Raw genomic sequence first — 15,887 nt, forward strand, 5'->3', positions numbered from 1 at the left:
ACTGCGGGCTGCCGTTAGGCTAGATAGAGTGGTTAAACCACCACAGGCGAAATCAAACAGGTTAATTAAAGTCTCCAAATTTTCACGCTCTTTCCCTCAGTCTGTATTTCACTGGGAAACACACACATGTACACACACACACACAATAACTCACACATGTTTTATTACTATACTTGTGATGACCTTCCACTGACTGTATTCATTTTCAAATATTAATCTGAATCCTAGCCTTTTAACCCTTAAAAAGGACATATGAAAAACTCACTTTTTCAATGCACATTCATTTGGGTATCTGGAGTGTCTACCAACCCACAAACTGTGAAATAAGACAACCCAGTCAGTTTTTTGTGAGCTGATAGATCATAAACATGTGATTGAACAAGCCATTCAGATTTGGAGCCCCTTCTTATGTCACATGCAGGCTCATTAGAACAAACCGCCCACAGCTTGAGAACTAGATTTGCAAAGGTGCACCATAATTTTCTGGCAAGGCAATGAGTCTGGGCTTTTTCCGGCGGGGGTCTTTTAGCATTAAAGCATGTAAACATTTTTTTCTAGTAGAAACCCAAAATAAGTAACAACAAGTAATAACAAATATGAACCTGGAAATGAACAAGATGTGTCCCCTTTAACACCTGCTGAATAGTGAATCTGAAATAACCTAATTTCTCCAAAATCTTTCACTCCAACGCTTTCCAGCAAACAAAAGGAATAACACCAAACTACTACCTATTTTTGTACAGTACATTAGTTTCTGGCATCCAGATTGAGCCTCAGACCAGTCTGAGTATCACAATTACAGATAGTCATACAGTAGGTGGAACCAGAGTTGGGTTTATGGGGCTTAACCCAGATCATAGCTGCATAGGAACCCTTGACTGTGTATAAAGATGGATGACGCGTCCCCACTTTCTCATTTCGTCATTTGGAGCCAGAGTTTGCGCAGCAGTGATCAGGGGACTGAAGCGGTATCGAGGTCCCGTCCACACACCCGCCCGAGCCAATCACGAGCCGAGCACAGCGTGAGCCACTTAGCTGCTACGAAAGACACAAAAACTAACCATAATATCTTTATAAGTACATTTATGATCAAATTGACACATGTTCTATTACACAGACTCGTGACTGTTATGGAAAGTTAAAGTCACATCTCGTCTCTTGTACTATTCCCGATCCTCCGGCTCCGCGACTACTTCACTAAGAGCAGCTGTCAATCATGACGTCATATCCCGTTTTTATAGCATCAAATAACTAATTAAAACCAAACTTATCAGAAAAATGAACACATGAACATCCATCAGCGTGATAAAAACTGCCTTAAATGACAGTAGCCATCTTTGGGAAAAAATTATTTGACGTGTACTTCGACTTTTTAGTTTGACCCAGGTCCCATTTGCTAACATGATCAAGATGTTTTGGCTTCACTTTTGGGGAGCTGTGATGTCGTCCATCTTTATAAGGTAAACATCTATAGATTCTATGAGAAGATTCTATAGTAGTAGGAACATATGGACATTTTGTGTGTCCGTGTGTCGAGATGAATGTGCAGACTGATTATGATTCATAAACACTTATAAACAGTTAGAAAGCAAGTCTTGGTCATTAAAATGTCTCAGAAAGCTGAAGGACATAGATTAGCGATTATTAGTCTTCTTGCTGTGATTTGGCCAAGCGACATGGTAGACTACACGATGGACCCTGATCAATCATAGCATGCTGCCTTTCACAATCTCAAATTGGGCCGTTATCGGGTTATCATGTAATCTGTTCTCAGTATTAGACAGCGCTCTCCACCAGCATCCAGTTGGTTTTTCTTTTAATTCTTCAAACATTTGCATCAAACAGTTTCCTCTTTTTTTCTAGCTGTTGACAGGAATTTGAACAGTGTGCTTGTAATTAACTGTGATAATGATTAAACGTGTGATAATGAGTCATTTCACAGCTGGTGAGGATTTGTCTCTTTTAGTGTGTCCCCAGTGTAATCCCAAAGTAAACATAAAAACTACTTATTAGAAGTGACCTGTGCTGTATTATTCAAATCTCAATGTCCATTAACTAAACCTATATAGCCTACTCCTAAATCTCACAGAAAAAAACACAGCTTATTAATTAAACACTAATATTGGATCGGTGTTCGGTATCGGCTGATACCCAAAGCCCAGGTATCGGTGTCGGGACTGAAAAAGTCGGATCGGTGCATCCCTTCTGTTGGCTTATAGTATCCTTTAAAAAAATCCTCAACCTCCGTGTCCATGCTGCCAGCTAGAACCATGACGGAGGCCTGATGCACGGCTGCAGCTCCAGACGCTGTTGACCGCTGTCGGGCGCATCACCTTCAGCAGGTGGACACCTCCACCGCCTCTCCCAGCGCCCTCTGGTTGAGAATGCGAGTCATTGAAACATGCTTTGAAAATACTCCATTCTACTGACACGTTGTTTATATTTCAGATCTTTATTTGATAGATCGATTCAATTTTGCTCGATCAAATTCTCAAGGCCAACTAATCGATTATCGATTAATCATTAACATCCCTAACTATAACACTTTTTTTTTTAAGGAAAAGCCATACTTTTTTATTCGGCACCATCTAAAAGCTCTGTGGATGTTTATGATTCTACATAAAAATTTTATCAACAACACCTTTAAACCTACTGTTTCTAAATATTATATGAATCCTAAACCTACATTAAAGTATAATTGATTCTTAAAGGATTGTGTACAGTCAAAACATGATCATGATTTATTTCTAGGCTACTGTTTTTAATAAAGAGGATTACATTTTCTCGTATGGTATCGTAAATTCGTGAGCCTGGTTTGATAGCTCAGGGCTTATGCCCTTTTCTATCCATAGGCAATCATTGGAAGGAGGAAAGAGGAGATGGAGGAGGAGCCCAGTTGGTGTTGAGGCAGCATGGCCCATGCCCGGCCAGTTGAGGAGTTTTTTTTTCTTTTCTTGTTTTTTTTTAAATATATATATATATATATATATATATATTTCTTCTTTTCCTCATAACAAAATAAAATAAAATGAAATATGGATAAAACAAAATGCAGAGAAAAAATAAATAAATAAATAAAGAAATAAAAATAAAAATAAATAAATAAAGAAAGAAATAAAGAAAGAAAACTAACTAAATTAAGGCAAGATTAATAAGAATAAGATAAAATAAAGTAAAATAAATATAAATAGGTAGATAGATAGAAGTAAAGGGAATGATGGCTAAAAGGATGGTGTTTAATAGGGTGATGGATAAAAAGATGATGTTTTAAAAGAGAATGATGGATGAAAAAGGATGATGTGGTTGTATGTGGACTGTAACTGGTGTTAAATGTAATCATGGGTTTGTTCTCCACATTTTCATATATATATATATTTTTTTTTTCATTTTGCATGTGTTGTAGGGGGCGTGGCAGCAGCAGCAGCAGCAGAGAGAGATGGACATGTGAGCGCATCTCGGCCATCGGAGGGCGGGTTTGTAGCGTTGTGTGTCTGTGTGTGTGTGCGCAGCGTGCTGCTGCTGCTGCTGCTGATGATGAAGAGAGGAGAGGAGCGCACAACGTACACAAGCCATTCCTTTCCACGGACATCCAGCGGCTCCAAAGCTGCTGTGCAAAGACCAATAAACACCGAGCTCAGCTGTCAGTAAGTGAACGTGGTAGCATTTGCCTCCTCATTACCTTCGTGTTGCTCTTCTTCCTCTCTCTTAATGAGAGCACACAACTGCCAAACAAAAGGAGTGAGGAGTGACTTGGAAAAAGTGCGCAGAGAAAAAAACCGACAAGTCCAAATAGATTTTTTTTTTTGCACAAGTGAAGATGTCCAAATGGCTCTCGTCGTCGCAATGGGATTTGAGTTGAAGAACCACTCAGAAGTCACCCTGACCTGATTCAACCCCTGTTTGTTAAGGTAACTTGATTTTTATTGTGGGGATGTTGTGAAGGACGCGTCGCCTGTTCTGGGACAGAAGGAAGGAAGGAAGGAAGGAAGAGAGAGAGAGAGGAAGAGGAAGGAACCAGGACGAGCACCGGAGAGGAGAGGAGGAGGATTATGGCTCTCGCAACGTTTTCTCTCAGCCTCATCACGCTGGCGCTTACAAACTTGCACCTGTCGAGAGCCAGCGACCGGCATGCGGTGTACTGGAACAGCTCCAACCTACAGTAAGTGTCCGTGAACGCAGCACTGTATTAACTTGTGTTCCTCTCTGATGCTGATGCTGATGCGCACCTGTGCTGCTGAGAACTTGTTTACAACGACAGTGACACTGGTCACATCCTCTGCAGCGACTTGATTCTTTTGTTTACAGCATTGAGACCTTGAAAACACCACAGAAAGACATTAAATACCAATAATAAAGCCAATTATTTCCCCCAGTTTTAAGATAAGACAACTGTCTCATTAAATATGTGCTTCTTTTAATCTCTAAAACAATTCCAAAGCCTCAAATTTCTCTTTCTTTTTCATTTAATCAGGGTACAGTAATGCATTGAGACCTTGAAAACACCACAGAAAGACATTAAATACCAATAATAAAGACAATTATTTCCCCCAGTTTTAATTTAATCAGTGTACAGTAATGCGTCTCCATAGGGGAAAGTGTTCCTACAATGTACCTTCTCTCTGCTCCCTTGCATGCGGAGTGGTTACTGTATAAATATTTGATTCTTTATCTCACATTTAGTCCCATCTTCTGCCTCACAATAATGACTCATTTGAGCTGAGAACTTGTTTACAAGGACAGTGACAGTGGTCACATCCTCTGCATCCTCTCTATTGTTTACAGCATTGAGACCTTGAAAAACACCAACAGAAAGACATTAAATACCAATAATGAAACCAACTATTTCCCCCAGTTTTAAGATAAGACAACTGTCTCATTATATATTTGCTTATTTTAATCTCTAAAACAATTCCAAGCCTCTTTCTTTTCCATTTAATCAGGGTACAGTAATGCGTCTCCATAGGGGAAAGTGTTCCTACAATGTACCTTCTCTGCTCCCATGCATGCAGAGTGGTTACTGTATAAATATTTGATTCTTTATCTCACATTTAGTCCCATCTTCTTCTGCCTCACAATAATGACTCATTTAAGCTTCTTTTCATTTGCCCTGCTTTCACTTTTCTGTTGTCAAATACATAATTCACACACACGCAGCTGCTCAAACTTCCATGAACCTGCTCGAGTTTGTATAAATAAGTATTCTTGCCACACAAACTGCACATTAATGTATTCACACACACACATCTGAGCCTATATCCTTGGATTCCTCCGACAACAGTAAGGTTGCTTACCTCAGGTAAGCTCCCCCCGGCTCTCCTATCTCTCTCTCTCTCTCTCTCTCTCCCTCTCTACCTGCGAGCTATAAAGCCAGCTTGCTGTGGGGCAGAGATCGATGTGGATCCTACCGCCTTTGTCTTCTCATTAGCCAACAGTGAATCCATCTTTCTCACATTCTTTTATCTCCTCTCCTCACACAACCTCCCTCTTTGCCTCCCCCCCTCCTCCTCTATCTGTGTGTCCATTTGTATGCACCTCAGATGCGGGTCTCTCCTATCGCCTCTCTGTATCTCATACTTGGTTATTTTCTCCCCTCTCTTATTTTTCTGCTGTGTCTCACCAGCCGGCTTGTCCCCCTCAATTCCCCCTTTTTTCCTTCTCCCCTGCATCTCATTACCGCCCCCCCATCTGCTCCTGGTCCCTCATTCACCTCCCGGGCTCTCAGCCGAGAGTACACATATACAGTAGATGATTGGAATTAGAAATTGTATGAAAGTCATTTCAATGTGTGTGGACGCGGGGTAATTGAAATATTTCCTCAAGTCAAACAACGAGAAAACTGCTATAAAACCTCAGGGAAACGGCTGCAGCACCGTCACTTCCTCGTTAATGTTAACGGCAGAGTCACATTCAGAACTATATTTTAGATTTATGACTGCAGCTAATCCCGTTAGACTGACGCGACGAGAGAAGTGGTACGTTAACTGATACTTGCTTTTAAGCTCCGTTAAAGTGCCCAGGTTTTTTGAGTGTCACAATCAGTATTAGTCCCATCTATCAATTTTAATTATTCTTTCGCTGTGTGTTCCGTCTAAAAATGGTTTTCACAGCGTGGGTAAGGTTGCTCATTCGTTACAGTGTTGGCACATTTTGTGCCTTTAAATTGACATTTATGTGTTAAAGTGACAAATATGTGCTGGTATTAATGAATTCAGAATACTGTTTGTGTGAGAGAGAGAGAGGGAGGCAGAGAGGGAGGCAAAGTGCAGGTGTGGGTCTACATGCCTGCGTGTGCAAAACCTTTCCTTTCTCCACGGTGCGATCTAAAACTCTAAAATAATGCAAAAATTGACCCAGTTTGCAGGTAGCAGACAAACCCTCAGAGGCTATGGCAGGAATACTGATGGCCGTCAAGATTTAAAAGGCCTCAGGCTCGGGGCCACTTCTCCACCACTCTGTCGACATGCATAGAGAACCGGCTGAAGGCCTCGCTTGTTCAACGATGCAGCTCCTTTCCCTCGTCCAGCTCCGGTTATTAGAGACCAACTCAGGAGGGTGCTGTAAGAAATGAAGGCTGTAGCGACAAGAGATCCAGAAACCAGAGGCCTTTAGGTCCAAACTCTGGTTGGGGGCCTTAATGTTTTACCCTGGAGCGCAGCATTCAGCGCAGATGGTTACGGCACAGCTGCAAGAAATGGGATCACTTGGAAGCCAAAGCCATGAAAATGGCTTTTTATGATGATGCGCTGCTAGAAATGTCTTGCTCTGGTGTATTGAAAGTCAAAAGGGGATTGTCAAATAGTACCCAGCAATGCTGTGCTGTTGGATTCTTTGAGGTAAACAACATCAGACGACTTATTAAAGCTTTTTTCCTCGGACAATTTGAAGCGAGATGTCTCGATTATCATAACCCAAAGAAATAGCTCAGAGCGCTTTGATTACTGCCCCAGTCACCGTCACAATCGCACCACTACCCCCCCATTAGAAAGTGTTGCTCTCAGCTTCCGCTCTCAGCAGTGCGCCTGGCCAACTCGTTACAGATGTCCCTGCTAATGGCTGACTGAGGCAGGAAAAAAAAACACACACGCACGCAGGCCATTAAATCATCTCGCATCTGAGGCCATCTGCCAATTAGAGGGGGGAGATGTGGAACATCTTGAGAGCGCGCGGGAGCAGCGGTGCACTGCGGTAAGCCTCGCCTGCCCACCAGCATTCGTCCCGTGCTCCTGCCACCTCCTCGCGTCAGGTGTTTGGCCTCGCTGGTTAGGCGGGCCGCGTCTCCGTAATTGGGAACCCCGTGTCAGCATGATCAAAACAACAGCGCATGCAGCTCTCGTTCACTCTCCCACTCCTTCCATAAGTCACGCAGTGTGTCCACTGATGCTCACAACGTAGCAGGACACCAGAGTAGAAAGCCTTTTGCACCGGCGTGGGAAGGAATGGGAAGTGAGTTTGAAAATGTGCCACACATCTCTTTGCTAAATCACCATTCTCAGCAAGATGAAAGTCTTCTTTCGCTGTTTGTGGCTGATCCGCGGCGAGTTACTGATCTGTGTGTTCCATGCACATTACAAGCCTGATTTGGACCCGAAATGGTGTCTGTCGGGCCCACATGAAGGAAAAACAACCCAATCCTCTGCACTCCATATCTGGTGCCACAAAATAAATTATCACCTTGACAAATAGCCTCCCTGAGAGTTGGAGGTACAGAGGCCCTGTGATCAATGTTGAGCCGAGGTGCCGTCTTACTCAACAGGCTCATTAACCGCCAGGTCGGACTGTGTGGGTGTGTGCAGACCCAGCCAGAGTCGGAGGTGGTTCCCCGCGGGGCAGAGGAGAACCCTGACATCCTACAGGGAAAGCTTTTTAGATATTTAGTTGCAGTAAAATGGAATTGTTGCTGAGAAATGTAGAAAAGCGAGAGAGAGAGAGAGAGAGAGAGAGAGAGAGTGAGCGAGCGATGGAGAAGGTGATGGAGAAGGAGAAATCAGAAAGTACATGGAGGGGAAAGAGAAGGATGCAAAGTGTGAAGAATATTACTGCAGGGAAGAGGTGGGCGTAATGGAGAGATTGGAAGGAGAACACGCTGGAAAAAGGTGGAAAGTGGAGCAGCCTTTCAGAGGAAGAAGGCGAGGGAAAGATTGATTGAGTTGGCCAGAAGTCAGGAAGGGTGAAAGAGAGCGCGGGTTCTTACCGGATATGGAAGTCGGGTTATTTGGCCGAATGTGTTGCAGCTGCTGTTTTCTGACGAGATGATACCCGCGGGAGTTGATCCGTGCTAATGTGGACACAGGCTGGGTCATTCATGTGGACCGATGCTCAGAGACAATAGCGCCCACCATTCACCTGCCCCTCTGCCCTCCTGCGCAACACGGCGCAGACGGCGCTCACTGGAGACGAGCTGATTTGATACCCGATTACATGCACGTCCGTCTGCCCGCGGCCCCGTCTCTGAGCTGTCTCGGCGATTTTGCATACAAATGCTTCTCATTCACTGCCATTCAATTTATTCTCTCACATTCATCGCACCACAAAAACAGCGGTCGATAGTAGTCTTTTAGCTGGCTGCGGTTATGTTAAATGAGAACGTCTGAATACCGCTGATTGAAAAGTGCAAATTGACCTTATATCCGTTTTTTGAATTAAACATGTCTCTCCAACCTGTGATGAAGTATTACTCTCGCCAACTATTCAAGTTGTTTGTGAACATTTGAATGCTTTATATTCTCTATCAGGCTCAGACATCCAGAAGATTAGTTTGATGAACAGCGCTTTTAAATGGATAGTTAACTTGACATTATCACCCAGCTTCATTATGCTGTAGATCTGCAGCGGTGTCTCGGAGCTTATCGGTCTGCTAAGCGGCGCACTGGCCATTTTTAGCTCATAGGAGCCTGCCATGAGTCACATAAATGGATGGAGAAACACTGAAAGGATGTTTAATGGTTCGTATGGATCCAAGAGTGGCTGAGGGGATCGATACATTTATATGGTATGGAGAGGTGAATGGACCCTGGCTGAGCAAAAACACTACAAGGTTGCTTTTCGAGCAGCAATCAATCAAACCGGGTGCATCAGGTGATCAATGTCCAAATGCATTTTTAATTGGATTTCGCGGTGTCAGTAAATTTCCATGAAGTGTTCGGGGCTCAGCTCGGGAAGCGCAGATGAAGTATTGCCTTGGAACAGCATGCTTGAGAATTGATTATTACGGGCTTGTCACTCACTGCTCCGGGGTTCATGCTCCATGGAGGCCTTAACTAAGTCTACACTAAATAAGGTCTTGCTACAGCCCAGCGACGGCTGCTTCAGAGAAGACAAAGGTTAAAACAAAAAAAGCATAAGGCTGAGCACAGATTAAAGAGAAAGCTGTTTTTGAATACGTCTGTGAGATTTAAACAAACTGTAAGTTATTCCTCCGCAAGATAAAAATAAAAGGATTTCATCTGCGCATACATTTAGATTCTGCCTGATTCACAAATTCAAAGGTTAGGTGAGAAGAACTTCAGTATACACTGTATATATTTCTGCCGAATCTCTCGCTGCTCACCTGCTTAACACTTTAAAGCAAACAAAGTAAAAATAAACACAGTGCGTCCCATCACTGAAGATTTGTTGTTAATATTTGAGGTGCATTTTTAAGAATTCTCTTCTACTTACAGTCAAGCTTATGTGAAAGTAATTGCAAAGACAAAAGAAAGGAGCACAGAGGTATTAATGTTCATTCAAAGGGCTGTTGCTCTCGGTAAACATTAATTTGACTCTACAGCGCGGTGAACGTGAGTGAAATTAAAAGATGGGCGAGGATACAGATAAAACCTGAGGACGAGGCACTTAATCAACCTGGAATTTAATAGATGTGAACCGAAGGGAAATAAGGAAAACTTTGAATACTCAGTCACATTAAAACCTCCCATCTTGGTGTTTCCTAGGGCTGTCCTCGACCAAAGAAATTCTTAGTCGGCGAACACTTTGAATCGACTAGTTGATTTAATCGACAGATCTATGAAACTGAGTTTCTCCACAAAGACTCACACAAAAGCACCACTTTAAATCTTGTGTTTACCAGAGATGTGCTCATAAGCTTCTTGGAAATAAGTCATTCAGCAGGAAAAAGCAAAAAAAAAGTCCAGACTCATCTACTAAAGAAATCGTATTTGACTAGGACCAAAACGACAGATTAGTTGACTAATCGACTAATCGGTCCGGTGACCCCCAGGGGTCCTTCAGGGAGTTCCAGGGGGTCCCCAGAAACACGGGGAATAGTTTATTCTCACTGTTTAATTCACTATAGAAGTGAGTCCAATATGAGTAAGAGTCATAAAGGCCTTCACACACTTTGCACGTTTTTTTAATCCGTCATCCGTTAAAAATCGTTAAGGCACTGAAACCTGGCTCAGAGTCTGATGCGTTTTATTATTCGCTTCTTTGCAAAAATCCGCAATACATTAGCAAGAAGCTATCATTTAGCCACCTAGAGCATAATCACTACTATCTAATCTTTCAGACATTCTTTGTTTTGCGACCATCCCTGATTCCAAGCTGTTCTGCAATCACCCGCCATAATCTATCTTTAAATTCTGCATCTCCATATTCTTTATATTTCTTTATCGTAAAGTGCTTTGTGCTGGGAGATGATGATGTTTGCACGGATGGTGGCTCTGAATGGTCAAACAACCCTCTTTTGTCTGTGTGTAAATGTGATTAACATAACGTGAGGTCGCATTTATTTTTTAAACGTGCAACAATTTCAGCCGAAAATACAGACTTGGTGTGCAAAGGCCTTTAAGGGTGACTAATCTGATCATAGGTTTCACTTCCTCCACGGTTATCTCCTCAACTGTAGTTGACAACTACAGAATTCTGGTCTTAATCATATCTAAAAACCAACAGATTTCCAGATGGAGGTCCTTGAAGCGAAATCTTATCAAATGGGGGTCCCTTAGTATCAATTTTGGGGTCCTTGACAGGAAAAAGGTTGAGAACCACGGGTCTAGAGGTCCAAGGCACCCCAAGCCTCATTATTATGAGGAATTGGCAGGTTTGGTGGGCCATTGTAGCCTGTTCATGGGCTCTGATGGGAAAGTGCCATCAGAGTCATTGTAGAGCCACCCCAGGTGAGGGGGTTGGTGCTCCTTTCTTAGGAGGAGTCTAAAGAAAAACATAGTTAGGCTCTTCATATTGCCATCAAAAGCGATTAGCATTCCTTGCGCTCCAAGGTTATGAAAACTGCACTTAACTAGCAGTGGGAACCCACAGGAGATAGTCCTGATCCCAGCCAGGTAGAACCAATTTCAGACTCAATGATTTGAATGCAAATGCTTTCTACAAAGAGGGCTTTCCAACTTCCGAATGGGAGCTCCACAGTACATTACACTGGGAGTCTGCACCGCGGTGCCCGTTACCCACTGGGAAATTACATTGCTGCTATGATGGAAATGGCTGCCATGTAGGAAAAAGATCAAAGCTGTTGATAGGTGGATGGTCACTGGCTGGAGTTTGATTATTCGGGAAATGGGCCTTGTTACGCCACATGGCCTGGAAAATGATATGGCAGCCGCAGCAGTTGGTCAAAATAATTTGTTTTGTTATTGAAGCAGAAGGCCCCTTCTGAGGTACGGCAATTGAGGCGGTATTTTGCGCCGACCAGCGCCCTCAGAGTTATCAGTGTCCCTTCATAATAAAGGCAGCCGAGTGAGGACACAGGTTTGTGCTCTGTCATATCTTGTTCTCTGTTCATTCCCTTCAGGTCTTGAGCCGTGACAGGTCTTCCCTCTAATGCTCTTGGGTGCTTAACAACAGCGGCGTTACCAGAAGTGGAAACTGTCCTCGCGGCTTAGTGCATGATACGGCTCCAGTTTTCCTTTCATGCGAGGGCAATTTGGAATATGGGCAGCGTAATAATTAGGTATTCCGTTATAATTGCGATTTTTCCTTTTGAGGATATAATTATATGAAGGTCTGAGACCCTTTGGCAGGCGTCGTCTCTGTAATGAGAATATTTGAAGAAAATTGAAATCGCTCTCTAGTGCTCTGTGCATCTAGAATGACTAAAGGTAATTTGACCCTTCAGCAGCAGCGGCAGCAGCCGCCACCTCCAGTGGCTTAATATATCCCTCTTATATTGTTAGAGGGAACATTTAAATCAGTACATCTTCAAGCGAAACTGTTCCATTACAAATATGATAGCAAAGTCTTTAGAGCTTGAAAGTGTGATGTGAGTGGATTGGACGGGAGGCTTTACCTACTGGCAGAAAAATTAAAGTTATATTCTTGGTGAGGAAGCTGGAGGGCTGTGCAGCTCAAATTTTACATTTGCAGACATTTAAATACTCCTGCCTGAGAGAGCATGTGCCTATTGTTGTAAACTGTTACAGTATGACCTGTACACACAAGCCATTATGCAGTGTTTGAGCCAGGATTGTCTGGGAAGGGGTCAAATTGGCCCAGTAGTAGAACTTTCCTAGGGGGTCACTGCTCCATTCAAGGGGGACAATAAACTGTGAGAGCAGAACACCTGGTGAGTGCTATAAAATAATATTGAAATGATATTACACATATTATATTAGTCATATGACAAATTTTTACTTCAATTACCCTGAAGAAATGAGAATTGAGAAATTATAAAGTCATATGAATGGAAAATAACAAATAAATATAAAAATAGACTAAATTACTGGAGCTCACACGCAGCGACTATCAGTGTGAAACCTAAAACTACCTTTTCATCATACAAATTGCTGGTAAGTCACATCTGATTATTAAAACTAAATATATCAGATATCTAAATTGATCTTGTTGACAGCTAACCTTACGTTAAGTTAGCGTGAGCCACTTAGCTGCTATGTTAGCACCACCGTAGCTGTTTGGCTAGAAAGACGCAACATCTAACCATAATATCTCTATAACTACATTTATGATCAAATTGACACTTGTTCTATTACACAGACTCGTGATGGTTATGGAAAGTTAAAGTTACATCTCCTCTCTTGAACAATTCCTGAACCTCCGGCTTGGCGACTACTTCACTCAGAGCAGCTGTCAATCACGCCTCTTTTTCTAGCATCAAATAACTAATTAGAACCGATCGAGATGTTTTGGCTTCACTTTTGGGGAGTTGTCATGTCGTCCATCTTTATATACAGTCTATGGTTGAACTCGGATGGTACAAGTTTACGTAAGCACACGTCATATTTTGTTTTACAGGAAGAAAAGATGATCGGATTTTTATTTAAAAATATGAGGAAATTTAATTTTTATGATTTTTTTTGTTGATTTCTTTTTTTGCATATACTGTTAAATAGGTGCACAACACATCACACATCACAGGGATGTGATCTAAAAGGGTTAACATCTTAAAACGCACCTATAAAAATGACTATAAAACCTTTTACCATCATTCAAAACATTGATCGTCGAGGACGTTGATCATCATGTAACCCTAACCCTAACCCGCTGGTGGGAAGGTGGGTTTTAAGGGGTTAAAAAGGCATTTTTCATTTCATCTCGACATTAAAGTTTAGTGGTTCTGACTACTTTATGCTATCCGCTAGCTGTTAGTCGACTGCTGTGTAACTACAACGCTGGTTTATTGACTGACAGACTCACTCTGTTGGTCTTTGTGAGCAAAACCGCTCAATCCTAACTAGCTAACTTGTTGAATATCAAAACTCTACAGTACAAGTGGCACTTTCCCTCACAATACTGGCACTGGATGCATGTTTACCAGACTACAGCGAACAGGATTCATTTTGAAGTTTGGCTAACTCACAAAATAAATGTTGATACAGCTTATAAACTCTAGAAATGGGAAGCCTGCGAACAGCTTTGATTCTGCCCTTGATTTTATGGGGGACAATTGGGTGCAGGAAAGTCGTAGCGGCGGGACATTTTATGTTTTAAAGGGGGTCATTGTCGCAATGGCACGCTCAAACTCTGAATATTTAATACAAAGTCAGCGGATCAGAGCCCATCTCCGACAGCGGCGCCGCACTCCTTCCTCTCCGTCCATGTTTCCATATCTTCGACCTCATCATTTAATCAGGTCTCGTGTTGGTCTGCATCAAAAATCTATTTGGAATTCATTTGCCGCCTTGATGTGTAAATTCAACTATGGTTAATACATGAGCTACGGCACATGCATAATCATGTCTCTCTACTCACACACGTGCATCTTTCTTTTCCTTCCTGGTGTTCTAACCCATTGATTTATATGGACAATACGTGACTCATCTCTCACTACTGGCATCCTCCATCAACGGGGGGGTTCCTTCCCCCTCCTTCCCCCTGCCTCCTCTCTCTGGATCAGTGTGTAATGTTGGTAAGAGAAACAGCCCACCAGGCAGTCTGTTGTTTGCATTTGTCACAGCCGAGGGGGGGTGATTTGAGGATCGAGGGACGAGAAGGGGCGGCGCCCTGCTTGTTATTACTAGGGCTGTGTATTGGCAAGAATCTGGCGAGGTGATACATATCATAATACAGGGGGTAACAATTCAATATATTGTGATATATTGCGATACTAAAAGCAAGGATATATATTGAGATTTTTTTTCAAAGCTAATTTTAGGAAAACTGTCACAGTATAAAGACACAACACCATCTGAATAAAAAGAAGTCACTATGTGAAATGGCTGTCATGGGGACTAACATTACACATGAATACAATTGAGCTCATTGGATGCACAAGAGTCTCAGCTTTCCAATTTATGCAATTCTAAGACTGTTTAGGGACCCTAGTATGCAGAAATATTCAAATACACCATTGTAGAATAGGTGAAAATAACACATTTGTACTGCATGCAAAAAACTGCATGTTTTTTTGCCCCAAACTGCATGTGATTATCATAAAGTGGGCATGTCTGTAAAGGGGAGACTCGTGGGTACCCATAGAACCCATTTACATTCACATATCTTGAGGTCAGAGGTCAAGGGACCGCTTTGAAAATGGCCATGCCAGTTTTTCCTTGCCAGAATTTAGCACAAGTTTGGAGCATTATTCAACCTCTTTCACGACAAGCTAGTATGACATGGTTGGTACCAATGGGTCCCTTAGATTTTCTAGTTTCATATGATACCAGTATCTTCACTCTAGCTTTAATACTGAGCCTGCTACAACTTCCGAAACATCGATTGCGTTAAAGAAATTAGTTATCGCGTTAACTAAGACAGCCCCAGTATCGATATTTTCTTACACCCCTAGTTATCACTACGAACGACTAGATTATAGAGGAGATGTATAGCAGAGCCAGTAGTCCTGCTCACCATACTCCCTTGTTACAACTGTGCAAATTCTCCTCTGGCTATGTACCAATCTGCTGCAATGCTTTGTTTGTTAAGGTATTTATTTGGTTGGTTCAGCTGCTCCTCGGTTGCTTTGGGCTATGTACGTCTGTGTGTGCTGTTCTCACGGCCATGATAGCCACATTACTAACATGACGTCTTTGTGTGTACAGTATGTGTCAGGAAAATGGCTTACAACCTGTGTAATGCTGCATGGGACTGTGTCTCGATCAGTGCATAGTGTGTAAAACCGGGAGACACGCAGAGACGAGTCCAGATCCTCACCATGCTGTGTGTGGGTGTATAGAATATCAATGTCCTGCTGAGCTCTCTCACTGTGTGTGTGTGTGTGTGTGTGTGTGTGTGTGTGTGTGTGTGTGTGTGTCTGCAATGAGGTGGCTCTTAAGGTGTTTCCATGTCTGTCTGGATTATTTGTGTGCGTGCATACTGTGCATTGCTTGTTTGATTGATTGCGGGTGAAAGCGGAGTAATGACTGTGTCTCCTTGTCTCGGCCCTCTCTCCGTCTCTTACGGTCAGTCCCTGCTCCTTCACGCCTGTGTTTCCTTTTTTTGTGCGTTGCCTCGCAGAACGGCAGCCCCTCTCCGTCTTC

The 15,887-nt window shown here is 42.6% G+C and overlaps 1 protein-coding gene across 1 annotated transcript in view; it reads left to right on the forward strand.

Annotated features, from left to right (window-relative positions):
* Positions 1–3,449: 3,449 nt before the first annotated feature.
* efna3a (ephrin-A3a) overlaps positions 3,450–15,887 on the forward strand; it is a 75,711-nt gene continuing 63,273 nt past the window's right edge. Inside the window, exon 1 of the mRNA XM_074613740.1 lies at positions 3,450–4,159. Within this exon, the coding sequence (XP_074469841.1) occupies positions 4,050–4,159 (110 nt within the window). The 5' untranslated portion in view covers positions 3,450–4,049. The remainder of the gene's footprint in view (positions 4,160–15,887) is intronic.

Source organism: Sebastes fasciatus, chromosome 17 (genome assembly GCF_043250625.1).
Source record: "Sebastes fasciatus isolate fSebFas1 chromosome 17, fSebFas1.pri, whole genome shotgun sequence".
In the NCBI taxonomy this organism is placed as follows: domain Eukaryota; kingdom Metazoa; phylum Chordata; class Actinopteri; order Perciformes; family Sebastidae; genus Sebastes; species Sebastes fasciatus.